This window comes from Myotis daubentonii, chromosome 4, assembly GCF_963259705.1.
Source record: "Myotis daubentonii chromosome 4, mMyoDau2.1, whole genome shotgun sequence".
In the NCBI taxonomy this organism is placed as follows: domain Eukaryota; kingdom Metazoa; phylum Chordata; class Mammalia; order Chiroptera; family Vespertilionidae; genus Myotis; species Myotis daubentonii.
Genome location: NC_081843.1, coordinates 108356597 through 108376826, shown reverse-complemented (window position 1 = coordinate 108376826; position 20230 = coordinate 108356597). Strand labels below are relative to the sequence as shown.

General features: G+C 46.5%; 1 protein-coding gene and 1 pseudogene across 1 annotated transcript; both read left to right on the top strand.

Annotated features, from left to right (window-relative positions):
- The first annotated feature begins 1789 nt into the window (after positions 1–1789).
- Positions 1790–2225, top strand: LOC132232461 (large ribosomal subunit protein bL20m-like; annotated as a pseudogene).
- Positions 2226–8567: 6342 nt separating this feature from the next.
- Positions 8568–20230, top strand: PTGER4 (prostaglandin E receptor 4). Its single transcript, XM_059694875.1, has 3 exons — positions 8568–9120; positions 9588–10503; positions 18297–20230. Exons 2-3 carry the CDS (start codon positions 9631–9633, stop codon positions 18879–18881), a joined length of 1458 nt encoding a protein of 485 aa, XP_059550858.1. The 5' UTR covers positions 8568–9120; positions 9588–9630; the 3' UTR covers positions 18882–20230.

Genomic DNA, 20230 nt, shown 5'->3' with positions numbered 1-20230 from the left:
AGAATCTTCTAGAAACCTCCAAAAAAATGGAAAAACACCAGTCAGAATTTAAGCATACACTGACTGAAATAAAAAATAATATACAAACAGAGAACCCAGAAATTAACCCCATTATGCTCAATTAATATACAACGTTGCTGTAAAAAAGAAGGAATTCTTACTGTTTGCAACAACATGGATGGAACTGGAGAGCATTATGCTAAGTGAAATAAGCCAGTTGGAGAAAGATAAAGATCACATGATATCACTCATATGTGGGATATAATGATCAACATAATCTGATGAACAAGAATAGATCCAGAGACAAATGGCAGGGGAAGGGGTGGTTAGAGAGCAACCAAAGGACTTGTATGAATGCATATTAGCATAACCAATGAACACAGACACTGTGGGGGCTTGCCAAGGGTGGGAATGGCTGGAGGTGGGGGTCAATCGGGGAAAAAGGAGACATATGTAAAACTTTAGACAAGAAAGGAAGAAAGAAAGAGAGAAAGAGAGAGAGAGAGAGAGAGAGAGAGAGAGAAAGGAAGAAAGAAAGAAAATGAAAATTTTAAAAAATAATTTAGCTAAAATTCCCCTATTGGTGAATATTTATATTTCAAATCTTTGTTGATATAAAACATCATAAAAAAAAGAAGAATATGGGGGGGTAATGTGGGCATAAGGACACATATGTAATAACTTAATCAATAAAAAAAATTTTGTTAAAAAGAAGAATATACAGGGATTCAACAGTAGACTAGAGGATTCTGAGAATCAAATCAACAATTTGAAATATGAGGAAGCATAAACACCCAGCCAGAAGAGCAAAAAAGAAAAAAGAATCCAAAAATATGAAGATGTGTAAGGAGCCTCTGGGACAACTTCAAGCATACCAACATTCACATTATGGGGGTGTCAGAAGAAGAGAGAGAGCATGATATTGAAAACCTATTTGAAGAAATGACAGAAAACTTCCCCTATCTGGTGTAAGATATAGACTTACAAGTCCAGGAAGCACAGGGAACCCCAAACAAGAGGAACCCAAAGAGGGCCACACCAAGACACATCGTAATTAAAATGCCAAGAGCAAAAGACAAAAAGAGAATCTTAAAAGTAGCAAGAGAAAAGCAGTTTGTTACCTACAAGGGAATGCCAATACGACTGTCAGCTGATTTCTCAACAGAAACTATGCAAGCCAGAAGGGAGTGGCAAGAAATATTCAAAGTGATGAATAGCAAGGACCTACAACCAAGATTACTCTACCCAGCAAAGCTATCATTTAGAATTGAAGATCAGATAAAGAGCTGCATGGACAAGGAAAAGCTAAAGGAGTTCATCACCACCAAACCAGTATTACATGAAATGTTGAAGGGTATTCTTTAAGAAGAGGAAGAAGAAAAAGAAAAAGATAAAAAATATGAACAACAAAATGGCAACAAATACATACCTATCAACAACTGAAACTAAAAATCAAAATTAATGAATAAGAAATCTAATGAACAGAATAAACTGGTGAATAAAATAGAATCAGAAGCATGGAAATGGAACAGACTGAGGATTCTCAGAGGGAAGTGGGGTGAGGAGTTGGGAAGATTAAACAAAGATCATATATGCATTGCCTATGAACACAGACAAGAGGGTGGCGAAGGCCTGGGGCAGGGCAGGAACCGGGTGGAGAGGGGCAATGAGGGGAAAAAAGGGATATCTGTAATAATCGCAATAAAGATTTTTTTTAAACGACAAATGCTGTTTGATTCCACTTTTAAAAAAAAACAGACAAAAAAAGCAGGGACATCACCTGGGCGTCATGGTCTTCCTCAAGACGCAGCTCTGGCTGTGGAGCCACGTCACAAACTGCTACTGGCAGGTGTGGGAGGTGCTGAAGAACTGCTGCTACCTACCGGCTGGCCTGGCCGTCTGTCTGGGCTGTGATCAGAGCGTTTGTGAAATGCACGAAAGCCCAGAGACGGAAGGGGAGGGTCCTGAGGACGCTCTGGATTAATCGAATTACAGCTGCCTCCCAGGAACATGGCCTGCATTACCCAGCGTTCGTTGGCAATTTAATTAAGTGCCAGGTGGAGCTCAACAGGAAAGTGCTGGCTGATTTGGCCATCGATGAACCGAAAACTTTTAAATCCTTGGCTGCTTTGGCCAGAAGGAGGCGAGAGGGAGGATTTGCTGCTGTCTTGGAGGATGGGAAGGAGCCCGAAAGCATCTTTTCCAGAGAGGTGCAGGACCACTGAGAGACACGGCCACACCTGCCCTCTGCAGCCACGTGTCTTGGGAACCAGAGTTCTCCTCCCTTCCCATCCCCCGCCCCCCAATGATCATATGATCATAATTAAAACAGGGGCTAAGAATCGTTTGCCAAGAATGTATTAAGTTTGCTTTGCAATGGTGTTGCCTTACATTTCAGTAACAGTAGGAGAGAAAAGGCCTGTTCGTCCTCCTTGGGACGGGCCAGCAGCACCTCATGTAGATTGTGCCAATAAAGCTGTGTGGTGGTCAAAAACAAAACAATAAAAACACATCATAGAAGTTGTTGTCTGTCCCTTTGATAGCTGCAGGAGTTGTAAACTACTTCACACAAAATAGAAAATTAAATTAAGTGGTTATAAGTGCGTCAGAAATATTGTAAAGGATTTTCTGCTTCTTGCTTTTGGCACTTTCTTCCTAGGAGTGCAGTGATGGGTGGTGAGTTGCTAGATGGATATACCATTATTAGTCATAGTTTGACCTTATCTTTTATTGGGATGTGGTGGCTTTGGTCTTTGGTGTTTTTGTTTGTTTGTTTGTTAAATATATTTTTATTATTTCAGAGAGGAAGGGAAAAGGAGAGAGAGAAACATCAATGATGAGAGAGAATCATTGATTGGCTGCCTCCTGCACACCCCACACTGGGGCTCGAGCCCATAACCCGGGCATGTACCTTTGACTTGAATGGAACCTGGGACCCTTCAGTCCACAGGCTGGCGCTCTATTCACTGAGCCAAACCGGCTAGGGCAGTCTTTGGTTTTGTAACAGACCAGACTGGGAGGGGTGTTTCTGAGTGGGCCCTGGGGAAGGGGAAGCAGATGGTCATCACATTGACTCCTTGTTTCCAGACAGATTTATACTCATCTCTCCCAAACAAATGTGTCTCAGTTTTTCTTACAAATATCTCAAAAAAACAATTCACCTGGAAAAGAACCAGGTGTCTGGGGTAGAATTCACTAATATCTCTTTAATTAACACAGTGATTACATAATAAATATTAAATGTACTCCTGAGCAATTAGCTAATGCAGTGCAGCGGTATCAGCAGGCAATAGAAATCATCTCATTGAAAGCAATTATTTCCTTCTCATCAAAAGACAGGGATAGGGACTGCCGAAATTATCTGAATAATTACCTTAATTACCTCTTTTGTGATTATACACAAAATCAGTCTTCGGGTGTTTTGGGTTAGGCCCAGGCAAAAGTAAGTTCTATCAAAGTTATATATCCTCAACTTATCACAACACCCTCTAAACAATTTATGCCCAACAACTAATCATACAATCATTAGAAGTCAATTTTGGAGATGTAATTGTATATAATAAATACAATCATAGGCTAATATTTGTTTTTAATATGGAAATGACATTTTATTTGTATTCATTATTATATTATTTAAACTTCAAAAGAACCAACTTAGAGCCTGACAGGCATGGCTCAGTGGTTGAGCAGTGACCCATGAACAGAGAGGTCACGGTTCGATTCCCAGTCAGGTCACATGTCCAGGTTGCGGGCTCAATCCCCAGGGTTCGTGTGTGTGTGTGGTGGAGAGGGGGGGGTTTGAGGAGGCAGCCAATCAATGATTCTCTCTAATCATTAATTTTCTACCTCTCTCTCCCTCTCCCTCTCTGAAATCAAAAATATATTTTAAAGAGAACCAACTTAATAAAAACTACTTTTCACTATGGCAATTTATGTACTATGGCCTTGAACTCTGATTTTCTTTATCTCAAAGCTCATGACACTGAGGAAGAAAGAGATGAAAGAGTCATACGGTTGGAGTTCCAGTTGGGTTAAGAAATACAGAGGTTAGGGGTGCAGGTTTGGGGATCAGACAGGTCTAGATTAAATTTTTTTTCCCTGTCATTTGTCAACAATGCGATCTGTAATTCACTCAGCCTCCTTGTACTGGGTGGGGTTATGATTCACAAGCAACAGAAACTGAGTTTGGTGTCTTTAAGCAGGAAAGGAATTTATTGGAAAGACAACCAATCACACAGGGTCAATGGGAAGCCTGGCAGTAGCACACGGGTCGTCAAGATGCCTCAGCCGGCAGCCGCTTTTACTGCAGGAACCTCAGCACCATCATCCCCAAAGGCTCTGCTGTCTTCTTAAAAATAATCAAACTTCAGCTTTCTCATCTATAAAATGGGAATATTACCTTCCTCGTAGCTTTGTTGTGAGAATTAGGTATATAGAGCACATGCATAAAGCATTCAGCACAGTGTCTCACACAGACTAACTATTGGATACATTTCAGCTGGTCTTCCCACTCATGCCTTTGAGCAAGTTCCATGGCTTTTCTATGCCTACATTGTTTTTAGTAAAACGAGATGATTCCAATCATGCTGTATGAAGCATAGGCTACCTGCTGAAACAGGCAGCCCCTCCAGTCTCAATGGAGTGTTCCTCTCTCACTTCATTGTCCCATGAGAGCCACTGGGATTGGAATGAGGTCCCCACTCCATGCAGGCATTCAGCGACCCAGTCACCTTCTATCTAATGGCTTTGCGATACACCAGGGCCTTGTATGTTGTTGGCAGAAGGAAGACAGCACCTCTGAGGATTGGGGGTCTTTTAAGGACCAGGCCTAGAAGTGGCACACATCACTTCTACCTGTATTCCACTGGCTGGAGGCCAGTCAACCGGGCCACACGTAACCACAGGAGTATGAGAAATGACATCCAGCCACAGGTTCCAGAAGAAAGGGAAACAGCATGTGGTGAAACGTGACAATCTGCAGCACACCTGCCAAACAGCCTCAGGGGTGACTAATAAGATCATAGCAAGTGTGAAAACGCTGTGGAAAGTGACTAACAAGCTACCGATTATGGTAGTGTGTGGTGTGGTTGATTCAACCAGGGAGACTCTGTGTATTTTTTGAAGTGCTAAAATATACAGCAATTCTGGGCGGGAGGTGGGGGAGGTGGGGGTGGGGGGGAAGGGATGAGAGGAAACTGAAATATAATCAGAGTGTCCATCATCCTGTAGATGAGACACCTGAACTCATAAGGCTTTATCTCCCCACTGTATCTTCAAAAATGAGCAACAGTAAGTAAACAATCCCCTTTCTTTGTTCATTAGCTCAATCTACAAGGGGTGTACAGTGAAAATATTTATTTGGAGCAAAATGGGGGAAAGAATAAAAGGGAAGAAAGCCATCATTTGGAGGAGTGTAACTGCCAGAGAAGGAGGCAGCCCGAAGCCATCAGTTGGTGGCAACCAGCCTCCCCGGCAGCAATTCATCACCACATGAAGATGTTGGGGAGTTCATCCTAGTACCCACGTGAGTAACAAATCCACGCACTAGACTCAGCATAAAATTCATGCTTAGAAAATGAAAATTATTTGGAGACCACACATTTGACACGCACCACTAACATGGGAGGGCGGTCATCAGGACCACAAACACCCTCCAGGACCTCTTTTCATGCCCAAGGTCAGTGCTTGGCATGCTTGTAATCCACCGAACCAACTGGGTGAGCATGTGGAAGGCGAAGGTGGCCAAGGCCATGGGTTATTTATACCAGATAGATGCCTTTTTCACTCTGTTTTGAGTATCTGCATGGCCTGTCATGGAAGACAGAGAGCAAACACCATTTGCACAGGCTTTGCTCCACGAACGCTAGTGCTGCAGAAATGCTCTAAGTCAGACCTGGCCAGCTTTGGCCTAGTACAGTAAGGGGTTCAGGCCAGATCTGATTCATCTTGCTGCCTTCCTCCAGCAAGTATCCCCTTTCTTACCCGTTCCTTTGACCCAAGGACAATTCAACCGAGTCAAAGAGAATGTGGTTGGCTGCCCCAAGCAGTCTTCACTTTTGGGTTCTCACCTTATGGTGTTTACTAAAAAGAGTAGTCAAATAATTAGCCCAGAGAGAGCAATGGAACTGGTCAGGCAGGCCATTCTTGCACTAGTTCAAACCTTCAGAGAGGAACTCAAGATAGTTCTAAAGAGCTGAGCCAAGGTCTCCCAGTGCAGAGAAGTGGGATTCCGGCAGAAACTGCAGGGGAGGATAGAAAACAATGTTTAAAATAAAAATCTCTTCAAAGGAAATACACAAACAGTGTCCACCTACACATGACAATTCTTCATTTTGCAATGTGGGTTCCTGGCAGAGTGTGTGGGAAATAGAACTATACTGTCCCAGTTTTTCAAATTAAGAATGATTTGTTTCCCAAATCTTTAACTTCTACTTCTGAAGGCTAAACTTAACCTGTAAGAATCATGCACCAACAGGGTGCAGGTAAACAGGTAAACCTCATTACATTTTTTTTTTTAGTTTTGTGTCCTGGATTCTTATTTATTTTCATCTTCCTAAAGCTACTGTGGAAAAAAACTTTTAAGGACTAGAAAGAAAAACAGCTCCATTGATAATTAGCCCAAGTTATCAATGACATGCTAAAACCTGTAATACCTGTTATCTCTGATTACTATGTAATCATCTCTGCCATGTGCCTACATTTTTTAATATTTAATATACTCTATCATGAAAAAATAACATCTACCAGTCTTGATTGCTTTCCATTTTGGGAACTTCAGATGGAAAGATGCTTTTATCAGCAGAAAGTGAAAGAGGTGGGACTTCCCACCTCACCTTCACATACTGACTGACAAGCACCTGACAGGGTGACAGTGATGCAATGTGGTTAGAGAAGGATGGGGGTAGAATGTGCAGTTTCCTGTTTCTAGTGTTGATGTGTTTTCAGTGCTGACACAATCACAGAAGTTCCTACTCAAAAGAAGCATGGGCAAAGGAAGTGATCACAGTGGTGATTAAGCAAGGACTCCCAGAGATGGACCAATAGCCATCGATTCTTTTTGTTGGATAACAAATGTTTCCGTTTTTGAATCCCTGATATTCATGAGGAAATGGTATAAATAGAATGATGCTGTAGTAATACATCCACATGGTGCCTTCCACAGTCAATGTAAGTCTGCTCTAGACAGTTAATGTCCTGTCATTGAACCCTGCAATGCCCTCTTTGTTTATATTGCTCAGTTGTTACTGTGCCATTTGAGAATAACTGGAGAACCAGATAAAGTCTTAGGTTTGTTCATTCATAAAATAACATTTAAGGACTCAGTGACTGCTTATCAGACATTAAAAAATAGAGTTATTCACTAACTGTGAGGAAATGCAATACGTTAAAATGCATAAGGGGGCACAAGGAAAGAGGTTTTTCTAGGAATTTAAATTCTGTGAAGGCCCACACGTCTCACTTTACGGTTTAAAAAAATGGTAAAACGGTTATAATCACACCATGAAGTTTCACAATCTTTTTCTTTCTTTTTTTTTTTTTTGTTTTCAGTTCTGAATTTAGGAAATGGAATAGAAAGAAGTGAATAATGAGTATACAGAAAAACTGTTCCTGCCTTAAAAGAAATCAAACTCTACTTCAAAAGAAGGTAGAGCAGATTGGCTTTTCCAAGAGTTAATCATGGAGGTAATGCCTGGAGAATTTCTTTACTCTCAGGACTTCCCATTCCTGTCTCACCCTGCATCAGCCTGTCCAAGGATTCATGGTAAAGGTCTCGAACGCGAATATAACAGGGCAAAGGCCCAAACCTCAGTGAAGCCGTTCCTACTGGGCGGAGTGCCTAGAGGAGAAAGGTCTCCGCGGTTAGACAGCCCTCCCACGCTCTCTCCTTTCCCACGTGGTACCCGCGGGCCACCTCTCCAAGCCGCTGGGCGCTGCCACCTGCTCTGGGAGAGCTTTCTATCCCAGCTCCCCTTTTTTTTTTTTTTTTGCCCGGGGCTACCCTACGCAGCGCAGCCTACAGCGTGGGAACTGCCAACTAACCCCATTCACCGGGAGAGGATGACTTCGTGGTTTCCCCGCCCAAGCCTGGTACCCACCCGCCCTGGGGGGCCGTAGCGCGCACCCTACTTCTAACCTGGGGCCGCGCCAGGGAGAGTCCTAGAACGGTGGACCACACCTCCCAGCAACCGGGTTTGCGACCTGCGTGTAGCGGTGCGAGAAATAGCCCCCGGGAGCGGGAGGCAGCGAGTCAGAGATGCTGGTTCCAGCGCTGGGCCCCCGGGATGCCGAGTCCAGAGGGGCTACCAGGGGGCCCGGGAGCGCGCCCGGCTTCCCAGACTCCCCGCCTATGGCGGTCTCTCCGCGCCGTCAGCGCGAGGCGCGGGAACCTGACCCCGCGACCTTCCCGCCCTGGCGACGAGGGGAAGCCACGGACAGCGTCCCCACGCGGCGCGGTGGGACCCGCACAGCCCGAGCCCCGCCCGCCGCGCCCCGCCCCCGCCCGCCCGGCCAATGGGCGCCCGGGCCGCGCGCCGTGGCCCCGCCTCCGCAGGGAAACTTGAAGCCGGAGAAAAGTTTGTCCAGAGACCGGCTGGAAGGGCACCCGCGGAGCGCGGAGCGCGGCGGCCCGAGAGGAAGAAGATGAGCGGCCCCGGGTCAGAGCCTCCGGCCCAGTGGACCTCACGCCGCCCCCAGGGAGCCAGAGGCGGCCTCCGCGGCAGCCGCCAGCCCCGGTAGCCGCCCGCGCTGCCCGGGACCGCGGAGGAGGGCGGCCGAGCGGGCACCGGCGCTCAGTGCCACCTGCGCGCGGCCGCGCACCTCGGGCTCTCCACCCCCGGACCCGCCAAGCTGGGATCATCGGTGAAGGGCCGGAAACATAGAAGGGACAAGACCCCGGAGCCGGCCTCACAGACCCCTCCCCGCTGCCCGTCTGGCTCCCTGCGTTTCTGAAAGCTGGCCACGCTGACCCCACTTCCAGAAACTTGGCAGCCACTGGAGACCCGGCTCGGAGGAGGCGAGGGCTGGCAGGTTCCCCTTTGCGCGGGGCGAGGCCGAGGGCAGGTTGGAGGCGTGTCCAGCACATCCGAGGCTTGACTCTGGGAGCTCTCGCCGCCACCACAGGTGAGATGGGGTGGGGGGGCGGGGGGGCGGGGGGCACTGGGCAGAGAGCGGAGCCGCGGAGGAGAGCGCGCGCTCTCCAAATTGTCTTTCCTAACTGTTTTCAGTGAGGATTTTATTGACTCAGAATCTGTCGGGAATTAGAGCGAACCACTTTTCCCTTGAGATAGGCCTTGTTCATCTTGGCAGTGGAGTGAAGTTGAGTTGCGGGGGGGGGGGGGGGGTTGGGGGGGGAGTGGGGAGGAGAGAATGGCTGCATCCACTTATAAATATTAATGCGCGTGGAGGGTGCCGCCGGCAGGACGCATCGGGAGCCGGGAGAGTTGGGTAACCGCAGTTGGCAAGTGGCTACAGTTCACAAAGTAGGATCGAGCCATTCTCCTCTACATACTGTTTGTGGGGCGCGGATCGGACCCCTGGCTGGTGGTGACTGCATCTCACAGCTCCTGTGTCTCTCCTCTCCTCCCCAGACCCAGCCTCGCACTTCCAGGCCGCGCCGTGCCGGCCACCACCATGTCCGCCCCTGTGGCCAATGCCTCCGCCTCTGAATCCGTGGTCCCCAACAGCCCGGTGACCATCCCGGCGGTGATGTTCATCTTCGGGGTGGTGGGCAACCTGGTGGCCATCGTGGTGCTGTGCAAATCGCGCAAGGAGCAGAAGGAGACGACCTTCTACACGCTGGTGTGCGGGCTGGCCGTCACCGACCTGCTGGGCACGCTGCTGGTGAGCCCGGTGACCATCGCCACGTACATGAAGGGCGAGTGGCCCGGCGGCCCGGCGCTGTGCGAGTACAGCACCTTCATCCTGCTCTTCTTCGGCCTGTCGGGCCTCAGCATCATCTGCGCCATGAGCATCGAGCGCTACCTGGCCATCAACCATGCCTATTTCTACAGCCACTACGTGGACAAGCGGCTGGCGGGCCTCACGCTCTTCGCCGTCTATGCGTCCAACGTGCTGTTCTGCGCGCTGCCCAACATGGGCCTGGGCAGCTCGCGGCTGCAGTACCCGGACACCTGGTGCTTCATCGACTGGACCACCAACGTGACGGCGCACGCCGCCTTCTCCTACATGTACGCGGGCTTCAGCTCCTTCCTCATCCTCGCCACCGTGCTCTGCAACGTGCTGGTGTGCGGCGCGCTGCTCCGCATGCACCGCCAGTTCATGCGCCGCACCTCGCTGGGCACCGAGGCGCACCACGCGGTCTCCGCCTTCGCCTCCGCCGCGGCCGCCTGCCGGGGGTCCCCGGCCGCCTCCCCCGCCCTGCCGCGCCTCCACGACTTTCGCCGCCGCCGGAGCTTCCGCCGCATCGCGGGCGCCGAGATCCAGATGGTCATCTTACTCATCGCCACCTCCCTGGTGGTGCTCATCTGCTCCATCCCGCTCGTGGTGAGTGGCCGGCCTGGGGCCCCGCTCCGGCCGTCTCTCCCGTCCGCCTCCCTCCCTCTCGCCCCTCCCACCCCCCTCCTTTCCCGCTCATTCCCGGGCAGCAGGCAGGTCTCCTCCAGGTATCCCCGCCAGGTCGGGCTGGGATCCCACCCTCAGCTCAGAACAGCCCGACTTCCCTTCAGGCCGCATCCCTAAGGAGATGAGTGCAGCAGGTGCTTCTGCCTGGCTTCCTCTCTCCCCTGGGACAGCCCCTACCCCCGGCTGCCTGACATTGGCTTTGAGCCTTCCCGGAACCCCGCCTCAGTCAGATGTGGAGGGGAAACCGCTGTAGGGTGACTGAGAACAGCAGGATCCGAAACATCAGGGTGCTGGTCTCTGGCGTACACCGTGCCTAAGAGCAGTGGGGGTTTAGGGGGTGTTGATTTATGTAGGGTTTGGAGGGAAACTCCAGAATTTTAGGGCTGGAACCCAACTCTCTGAGGTTACATGGGAAGTGACTTGCTTACAACAATCTAGAGAACTCCCTGCTCTACCCGCAGTGCCTGGGAGGACATCTGGGTGCACTGTGGGGACAGGTGCTACAGGGGCGGGCGGCTCAGGCAGGCAGGTCCGGCATTCTCTGGGGGTTAGGAAAGCAGGGTTCTTCAGGGGACCTATTCCCGGCAGGCTGAGGGCCGTGGGTGCCGGATTGGAATCTCAGCAACTGAGGGGTGCAGGACCATTCTAGGGAAAAGGTGCTCAGGCACTGTGGGCCCCCACTCTGCAGCTGGTGACCCCCAGCCCTGCCCTTACAGACGCTTCTAATTTTGGCCTTCCTGCCAGTGTGTGCTTCGGTTTCCATACACTTCGTCTTTAGGGCATCACCTTTCTTAAAATGGCCTCTGGGTTAACTTTTAAAACGTTATAAGCAGAAATGTTGAAGACCTACCTAGCTCTCCTCTACTTTGCCTGTCGTTAAAATGGAATGCACCAGAAACCCATGGGCAGGTGTACATAATACTTCACCTAGAGTTTCCCTTAAAAGCAGCTACTTCTGAGTTTTTTCATCTCTCAAAACACTGCATGCCTGGAAATTCTAAACTACAAACTCAAGAGGAGAGGACTTCTCTTTCTTACGCTCATTGGGAGCAAGAGCAAATAAATGTAATATATTCTTTTCTTCCCCTTCCTAAAACTGCCCAGGGATTTTGATGTAAAATAGTATCTCTCTCCTAAAAGTGACTGTAGACGAAGGAGCTTGGAGGGGGCTGAGAGCCAGCGCACAGTAGTAGCTTCTTGCCAGTTTGTATAAACAGAAGTAAATATAATTGGCCAAAGGGGCCTTTGAACCATTCCAGGACCCGATATAATTTAGGGAGTTAAGTCTCACTTGAGCCACATAAATATCTTTTAGTGTGCGCAGTGGCAACTCAGAAGAAAGGGAGATTCGGGAAGAGGCAACGCAGCTCCGGCGGGGGCCCCCTCCCTGGGCCTCTGCCTGATGTATTGCAGAACCGTACATGACAAAGGGAGCGCTCCGTACTTACACTCGCAGGCACAGAGGCGCTGGAGCTGGAAGGCTAGCAGCCTGCACTGCTTTTTCGTTGTGTTGTGGTTGGAGTGAGCCTGTGAAGCTACCAACTACTGCACAGTCACAGGTGCTTCCTTCCAGCTGAAGGGGCCAATGTGGCCCTGTGGTGCAGGACCGTTTATTACAAAACCTTTTTGAAACTACTGGAGAAGCCAGAGGCAAGAAATTACAGGCGCTCTATTCGTGGTTTGCAGATTAACCATATTTTAGGTAATGAATCCTGTCCACTCTATAGAAAGTCATTAACGTGTAGTAGATATTAAGTAATTTCACCCTGAAAATCGAATTTCAGAGTCAGTTGAATCGTAAATTAATGATACGCAAGACATGACATGCATACTCCCCACCCACCCACAGCTTTGCAATTACCGGAAGAATTCAAATGGAAACTTATCCACAACTACAGTCTTCTTTGGCATCTGTTTGCAACTTTCTTGTTTTGTTTTGTTTTGATGTTTCTCTGACATTTAAAGCAGCCGGGCCTATCTTCAGTTCCAAAGAAAAACGAATGAAGCATCTTTTTTAAAAAAACTTTATCAAAGCAAGTTGGTTGCTAATTCTATTTAAGGAAAATCAAATCCTTCAAAAACACTGAAAAGCTCCAGCAAGGCTCATAGAGCTCACACGGTTTACTTAGGATTTCAGGGAGCCTGGCACAGCCACTGAAAAGCGAAGTTTTTGTCTTTTGGGGAAAAGGGAAGCAGCAGCCCGGGTGGCTCTTAGAGGGCGGTTGACACAGAGTCCAGGATGCAAAGTAAATACTGTTATCCAGCAGGAGTATGGCTCACAAGTGGAGCTGGGATTGGAAATGTGAGGGAGGTTGGGACGTTAGTTGTGGCCATGAAGAAGTGTGCTGAACTTGCCAGATTTTCTAAAGTGAGTCATACTCAACTAACTGCAGCTGTGAATGCAACCGACAAGGGACGGTACCTGACAGGATAGAGTGGGAAGGTGCTTCTTGTCAACCAGCCTCCGGTTTTTTGAAACACAGGAGAAGCTGAAGAAATGAAAGATAAATAAAAGGGATTGTATTCTTTAGAAATATGCAAGCAAGACAGCCTGCTAAGGTCCAGTGTGAATGCGTAGCTGGATCAACCCCGGTGCCTAAGTTTGCCGTCACTGGTGTGAAGAGAACAATTACAATCAAATCTCTGCCACGGAACTAAACAGTTACACTGTAGGACGGGGAAAGGCATTTTCCCCACGCAAGCACCGCCGTGTTTATTGTTTACAGTTCCTTGTATTTCCGCTCTTCTCACTCTGAAGTAATAAGTATTCATCTGTTAGGGGTAGCCTGGCCAATTTGGTTAGTCTTCTGCCTGAAATTTAGGTCTTTAGGTAAATAGTGTCCTGTGAGTGTTTCTGATTATTAGGGCAGATGGGAACTACATAGAGAGATAAACTTGTTTCCCTTAGGCAAACAGGAAGTAGAGTCATAAAACACCTACTGGGATTTCACTTGAGTAAAATTCCCTTCTCTAGGTCCAAGAGACCCATAGATTTGGGTGCGTTACAGCAGAACCTGAAGGAAATGAGGATTTTTTTTTCCCCCAAATAAATTGAGCTTTGTGTTTTGTTTTGTTTTAAAAAAATTAACAATTCCTCAAAGCGGTTGTTTAGTTATAGCCTCACATTGCAGAGCCAGGACTTGTACCTTGAAAACTGCATCCAGCATCTCATTGACAAAAGCTCTGAGAATTCAGGGCTGGCCAACATTTTCACTCTCTATGCACCTGTTTCCTCAACTGCAGACGAAGAATTTACATTATTACGCAGCTAACCCGGTGGTGGTGGATGAGTCCTCCTCTAAGGCTCTTCCCACCATGCTGTGCTGCCTGCCTAGGCTGGGTTTTATTGAACATCTACAAGATTTATTTTTCCCCAGAGCAGGAGTGACTCCTATAGACTCCTAGTAGAATGCTGAAATAAATTTTCAGTGTAGAGCCTGTCTGTAGGATTAAGCAATCTGCCTGCAGTATGTGGCCAGTTAGTGACCCAAAGGGAGGGGGAACTGAGTTCCAGCCACCCAGGCAAGAACTCTTTTCATTATTCTTTATGTAAAGTGGGTTTTTGTCACACACAAAAAAAGGTAATAATTTCTAGTAACAGCTGTATCAATGTGGGGCAGTAGGATAGCTGAGCACACACGGGACATTCCTTCGATGTGCACAAACAAGTAGACACATGCACAGATCCACCTACGGGATCTTGTCCTTTATTGGAAAGCATTTCTACCTTGACAGTCGATGACTAAAAATCGGTTCAATCAAGACTTGAGCGTTCTTTTCCAATTAGACATCCCCTGCCAACAGGTTCTTCTTAAACAGGAAGTACATGTTTTTGATACCATGTCATTAGCTGTACCCAAAAGCTATGTCTAAGCTGCAGTTTTCAAATTACTGATAGATTGCACAGTGGCCAAGCTTCTACATATGGGTTACCAAAAGAGTGAGAAGAGCCTACAGATATATTATGTTAGCCACTTTTAATATTTTTTATTGATTTAGAGAGGAAAGGAGAAGGATAGAGAGAAACATCAATAAGAGAGAAACATCCATCAGCTGCCTGCTGCTCGCCCCCCACTAGGGATTGAGCCTACAACAGGGGCATGTGCCCTGACCCGGAATCGAACTGGTGTTCACCTGGTTCACGGGTCAAGGCTCAACCACCAAGCCACACCAGCTGAACTGTTAGCCATTTTTACTAAGTGCTTCCATAATTTGTACATAAATTAGAAGGAGCAGAGCCAGAATAGAGGTTTGACTCCAATGCTCAGGCATTTACCTCTATAGCAAACAGCCTCCTCATAACTTTGCTGTAGTCACATATTCCATTGAATGTGTCATATTTTCTCCTTCACCCTATGCTGTAGTCATCTTCAGGAAGTTGAGATTCTTGTGAGGTATGCCAATACTAACAATTAACTACATGCACAAATCTGCAGCTACTAAAAAATAGGCTAACTTGTAAAGTTGCAAGAGGTTATGTATGTTTGTATTCGGTGATTTTTTTTTTTATGGTGTTTTTCCCTCCTGACTCAGAGGTTCTGTTTTAATCATCAGCACACTCTTCCAACACTGAAAACTGCCTGAACATGTTTATTTGTGTTACATACATGGCCTGATGAGAGAAAATTCCAGAAAAGTGCTTTCATCTACCTACCCACGTGACATTGCTGTGGATATTCCCATCTTAATTTGGGGTTCCCCCTTTGGGAAGAGCAAATCAAGTAGCCTTGAAAGTGAGGCAGACATTGCTATAATTTTCGAGTGTCATGGAGTGCATGGAGAGTTTGTGTTCGTTTTTGTCTTTTATTTTTTTTTTTTTGTACTTAAGTCAGTCTCACTGAGAACATGCTGCAAAGGCAAACTCATTCGTCTTCTTTTAAAATAATTTATCTGAATTTTGAGAATGTTCTTACCTGAATTTGGCATTTTGCTTGTTCTATTTATCTTTTCCCACTCTGTCAACTCCCCCTTACTGAAACAATGTTAAATGACCAGGCTCAGTGCCTTGTGTTAATTGTAAGCTTCCCCCCGCACTCCCGAAATGGAACTCTAAAATTGGGCTTCCTCAGTTTCCTGCCCTTATCTGACTAAAAGCATGGCATGAATTTCCCTTCATGAAGGTGGCATAGATTTCCCCCTCCCTCCCAGAACCAGGGTGAGTAGAGGGACCCTTATCACGGGAGACAGAACCAGCCAGCACCAAGATGAGCCTGCATAAACCTCCTTAAAAAACCTCTTATCTTCCATTAGTCCCCCATATATTCCCCTAGTTACTGCCCCATGTATGACCTCTCTGGAAGCCCAAACCCTCTTTTCTTTGTTAAAAAGGATACATACACTTCTTTTACTTTTTTTGTGAATGCCTGTGCACATAAAAAAATATTAATAAATTTGTATCTCTTTTATCCTATTAAAATAAATAAAGAGGGCTTCCTTTCATTTCCTCTACAGTAGTCAAAATTAATTACTGCTGTGGATGAAGTGCGGCTTAGAAATAATTCTTTCCTTGCCTATCATCACCTTTGATTCTGAAAGCCCATTGTTAAATTTTTTTTTCTACAAAACTCTGATCTTTCTAAAAGATCGTAGAAATTTAAAAATAAAATGCTAACCCCTAATACATTCCCTTAAATAGCTACAAATTTCATTCCTTTTATATCCATTTTAACTGCCTTTCATTAGTAACCATGTTTTCTTTGAGGTTGTAGTGGGAGAAGCAACCAGCAACAAAACATTTAAATGTTAAAAATATCAGAAATGCTAAATTCAGACTTCACCAAAATTCTGTTCTGAAAAGTCTTTAGAGTTGGCTGGGCAAAATGCTTCCTAGGAATGCTCCGTGCGACCAGAGTCCCAAGTGGAACAACACTGCCACCTAGAGGCTGCAAGTCTCAAGTTCTATAAACTCGGCCATAGGTCCTTCTTTTTCCTGGAGTCTGTGTACGCCCAGAGTGCCCCTGATTTAATCCATCATTTCTTTTCTTTTTAGGAACAACAGTATAGGATATGAGCAAAATGTAAACCCCATTCTTTTGAGCAATAATTCCATTGCTGGGAAATAATTGTTAAACAGAAAGCCAGCCAGCCTGGTAGAACAGAAAAAGCAACATGGAGGTCAGTCATCTGGAGACCTGGGGCCCAGACCAGAGTTGGCCACCAAGAGAGTGGAGACCTGGATAAGTTCCTCTAAACCTCTAGATCTCAGCAACATTTCATCCAAGAAGAGGCCCGTAGATGTAAGGGAGGGAATCTATCCAGACAGCTGAGAACCTCAATCGAGGCTGTGGTGGGAAAAACCAAGTGGCTTTGTCCCACAGGATTGTGTACTTTAATCAGAAAGAACTTTACATTCTGGAGAGAAAATTACCCCCCAAAAAAGTGAGTAAATAAGTGATTATAGTAAGAGCAAAATTTTCTAACTGCCAAAAATAAGGCTCCAAAACAGCAAGCAGGTTGTTAGGGTCTCCTTGTGTTTCTTTCGTTTAAGCCATACCTGGCCTGTGGGTCTGCGGGCTGGCCCAGGTGCTTCTTCCCCTAAACAGCTCCATCTGCACTAGAATGACCCGTCATCCCTACTGGTGCATCCAGAGTGTTCTTTTAGCTCTTGGCTATTTACCAGCTCAAATGCTGGACAGGCACAAAGGCAGGATTCTGATTGGAGTTTCAGGGTGGAGTCATTGAGCAGAGTTGCAGAGCAGAACAAGAGTTCAAAAGCCACAGGGAGCTAAGTAGCATGATCAGATCTGCATTTTAGACATAATCTTCTGGTGGCAGTTCGGAGGGTGAATTGGAGAGGGGAGCTTTTGGTGGTGGGAACTCTAGTTTCGAGGCTGATGCAATAATCCAGGTGAGAAATGCAGTTAGGAAAAAGATTGGAACGGGTTTTTAGAGGAAGAGTTTATTATGACTGGGGAACAGACTCAGAAAAAAAATAAAAACTTCTCTGGTCATTCTGGATGACAGCAGATTCAGCCATTGGCTCAACAGTTACAGTATACTCTTTCTAGACTCTAAAATAAAGGAATCTCTGGGCTTGTCTGTGATGACTAGATGGTTAGCTGACTTACAAAATGAGTTTCACTTCAATATAAGAGGCAGCTGGAATAAGGAAAATAAAAGGCTATTGGAGAAAAAAGAATTATTGCCCTGGCCAGGGGGCTCAGTTGATTAGAGCATGGTCCCAATACACCAAGGTTGTGGGATCTAAAGTTGCAGGTTCAGTCCCCAGTCAGGGCACATTCAGGAGTCAACCAATGAATGCATAAGTAAGTGGAACAACAAACATCTCTCTCTCTCACACACACACACACACACACTCTCTCTCTCTCTCTACCTTCTTCTGCTTCTCTAAAATCAATAAATAAAAAATTAAAAAATACTTCATTAGAATTACCAAACCTTAAAAGCACTTAGAAATGAAGTTAATAAAATGCTTTTCAAGGGAACTTTATGCACTGTTACCTGTTCACCTGTTGCATTCTTGTATGGCATCTTTGATCTAGGAAAGGCATGTTACAAAAATATTTGAAGTTACATGGACTCGAAACATAACTGTAATTGCACAGCGAATGGTGTTTCTGACGCTTATACTCTTTCTTTGGCACTTATTACCAGAGAAGAGGGCAGCTACCTACTGTTGCTAAATTAAACGCTGCAGCAAACGTTTCCCGGTTGACCAAAAGTAAAATCTGATCGTGGCCATCTCGTTTGTGCAGGTGCGAGTGTTCATCAACCAGTTATATCAGCCGGACTTAGTGAAAGAGATCAGCAAAAACCCAGACTTGCAGGCCATCCGAATCGCCTCGGTGAACCCCATCCTCGACCCCTGGATCTACATCCTCCTGCGGAAGACAGTGCTCAGCAAAGCCATGGAGAAGATCAAGTGCCTCTTCTGCCGCATCGGCGGGTCCGGCAGAGACCCCTCCGGGCAGCACTGCTCGGACAGCCGGCGGACATCCTCCGCCCTGTCCGGCCACTCGCGCTCCTTCCTGTCCCGGGAGCTGAGGGAGATCAGCAGCACGTCCCAGACTCTCCTGTACATGCCAGACCTCGGTGACGCGGGCCTGGCGGGCAGGAATTTGCTGCCGGGGGTGCCTGGCATGAGCCTGCCCCAAGCGGACACCACCTCCCTGAGGACTTTGCGAATCTCAGAGACCTCGGACTCCTCGCAGGGGCACGACTCAGAGAGCGTCTTACTGGTGGACGAGGTTGCGGGCACTGCCGGGCCCGCCCCCAAGGGCAGCTCCCTGCAAGTCACATTCCCCACTGAAACACTGAACTTGTCAGAAAAGTGTATCTAGTGGCCAAGGAAGGCGTACAGCTGTGTCTGGAAGCTCACAACATCCTGTGCAACAGACACGCGGTGAAGCATTTATTGAGCTGTGCTCGGAAGGGCTGTTTTTGTCCTGGGACTCCCATGAGGGGCATCTGGGTTTTGAGCACGTTTCAAGCAATCAAGCTGATTCACATGGCTCCTGAGGCCTGAAACTCTTGGTCGCACCTGTAGGGGTGGATTTGGGTCAGAACTCGACTGCAGAGATCTACCCTCAGTTTCCTGCTTCAGGGGAAGTCGGCCAAGTTTTGCTCCCGTCAGAACATTTGGAGCGGAGCGTTATACCTGCGCACAGCCGGCGGGGCTGCGGGGCTGCAGGCCAGTGAACTACAAGGACTATCTGTCTTAGGGATGATTGAAGTGTCTCACTAAAGCATGAAATGTGAATTTTATCGTTGTAAATATGATTTAAGGTATTTAAAGTATTTTCTTCTCTGTGAGAAGGTTTATTGTTAATACAAGGTATAAGTGTATGGTAACCCCTCTCCTCCCCAGTATAACAAGCTGAAGTTATAGATGTTAGATTTTATTTTCATAAGTAAGTTCAGGCTGAGGTGTTGAAAACAGAGAAACTAATACCTATAAAATGGATATAGATTTTTTTAAAAGGAAGAGTTTAGTACTATTAAAAGAATAAAGAAAAATACTATTTTAAGACATGAAAATTACAGTCCAAACTATTGAAGTTCCTTCCCAACCTATGTGTACTTCATAGTGAGAAATGGTTAGTGCTGGCTACATGTATTTATCCAGAAATCTGTGATTTCAGGAGAACCTAACATATTGGCCAGTATTTTCTACTTTTGTCCCCACAAACTGGTACTTTTAAAAGTCTTTAATAAACAACTCGTAGTTGAAGTGTACAATATAAAAATAAAAAGTCTAAGCAGCTTGTTTTCCCCCTGAAATTGTGTATAGTTTTACTTTCCTAAGAAATGATCTAGAACATCCTTGAAAACTTAAGAGGAAGACGGAATGCATGCACCATATGACTTTTACTTTGCAACGTGAAAGGATTGGTTAACCTTTCACAGATGTTAGAAGTCTAACCAGATAACGGGTGCAGTGCGTGGGCACGTGCGGTCACCTTCTAACTGTTTTGTGTCATGCCCCGTAATGCTATACACGTATGAAGGAAACCTTCTCAAAGAAATATTAGGCATGTTTTGTTGCTTACAAGTGTTTTTGTGAATTGCCTGGTTGTAATTAAATTCTGAGCCTGATAGTGATATGGTTTAAAGAAGCAGTTGTACCAACTAAAATTATTTTGGAGATGATAATAAATAAATACACTCACTCTGAGTTCCCTATCCTCGG

Bases quoted from the DNA above. Each gene is read 5' to 3' on its own strand.
- PTGER4 (XM_059694875.1), top strand. From the start codon at position 9,631: ATGTCCGCCCCTGTGGCCAATGCCTCCGCCTCTGAATCCGTGGTCCCC. The intron at 10,504-18,296 runs GTGAGTGGCCGG...TCGTTTGTGCAG, and splicing joins TCTGCTCCATCCCGCTCGTG to GTGCGAGTGTTCATCAACCA.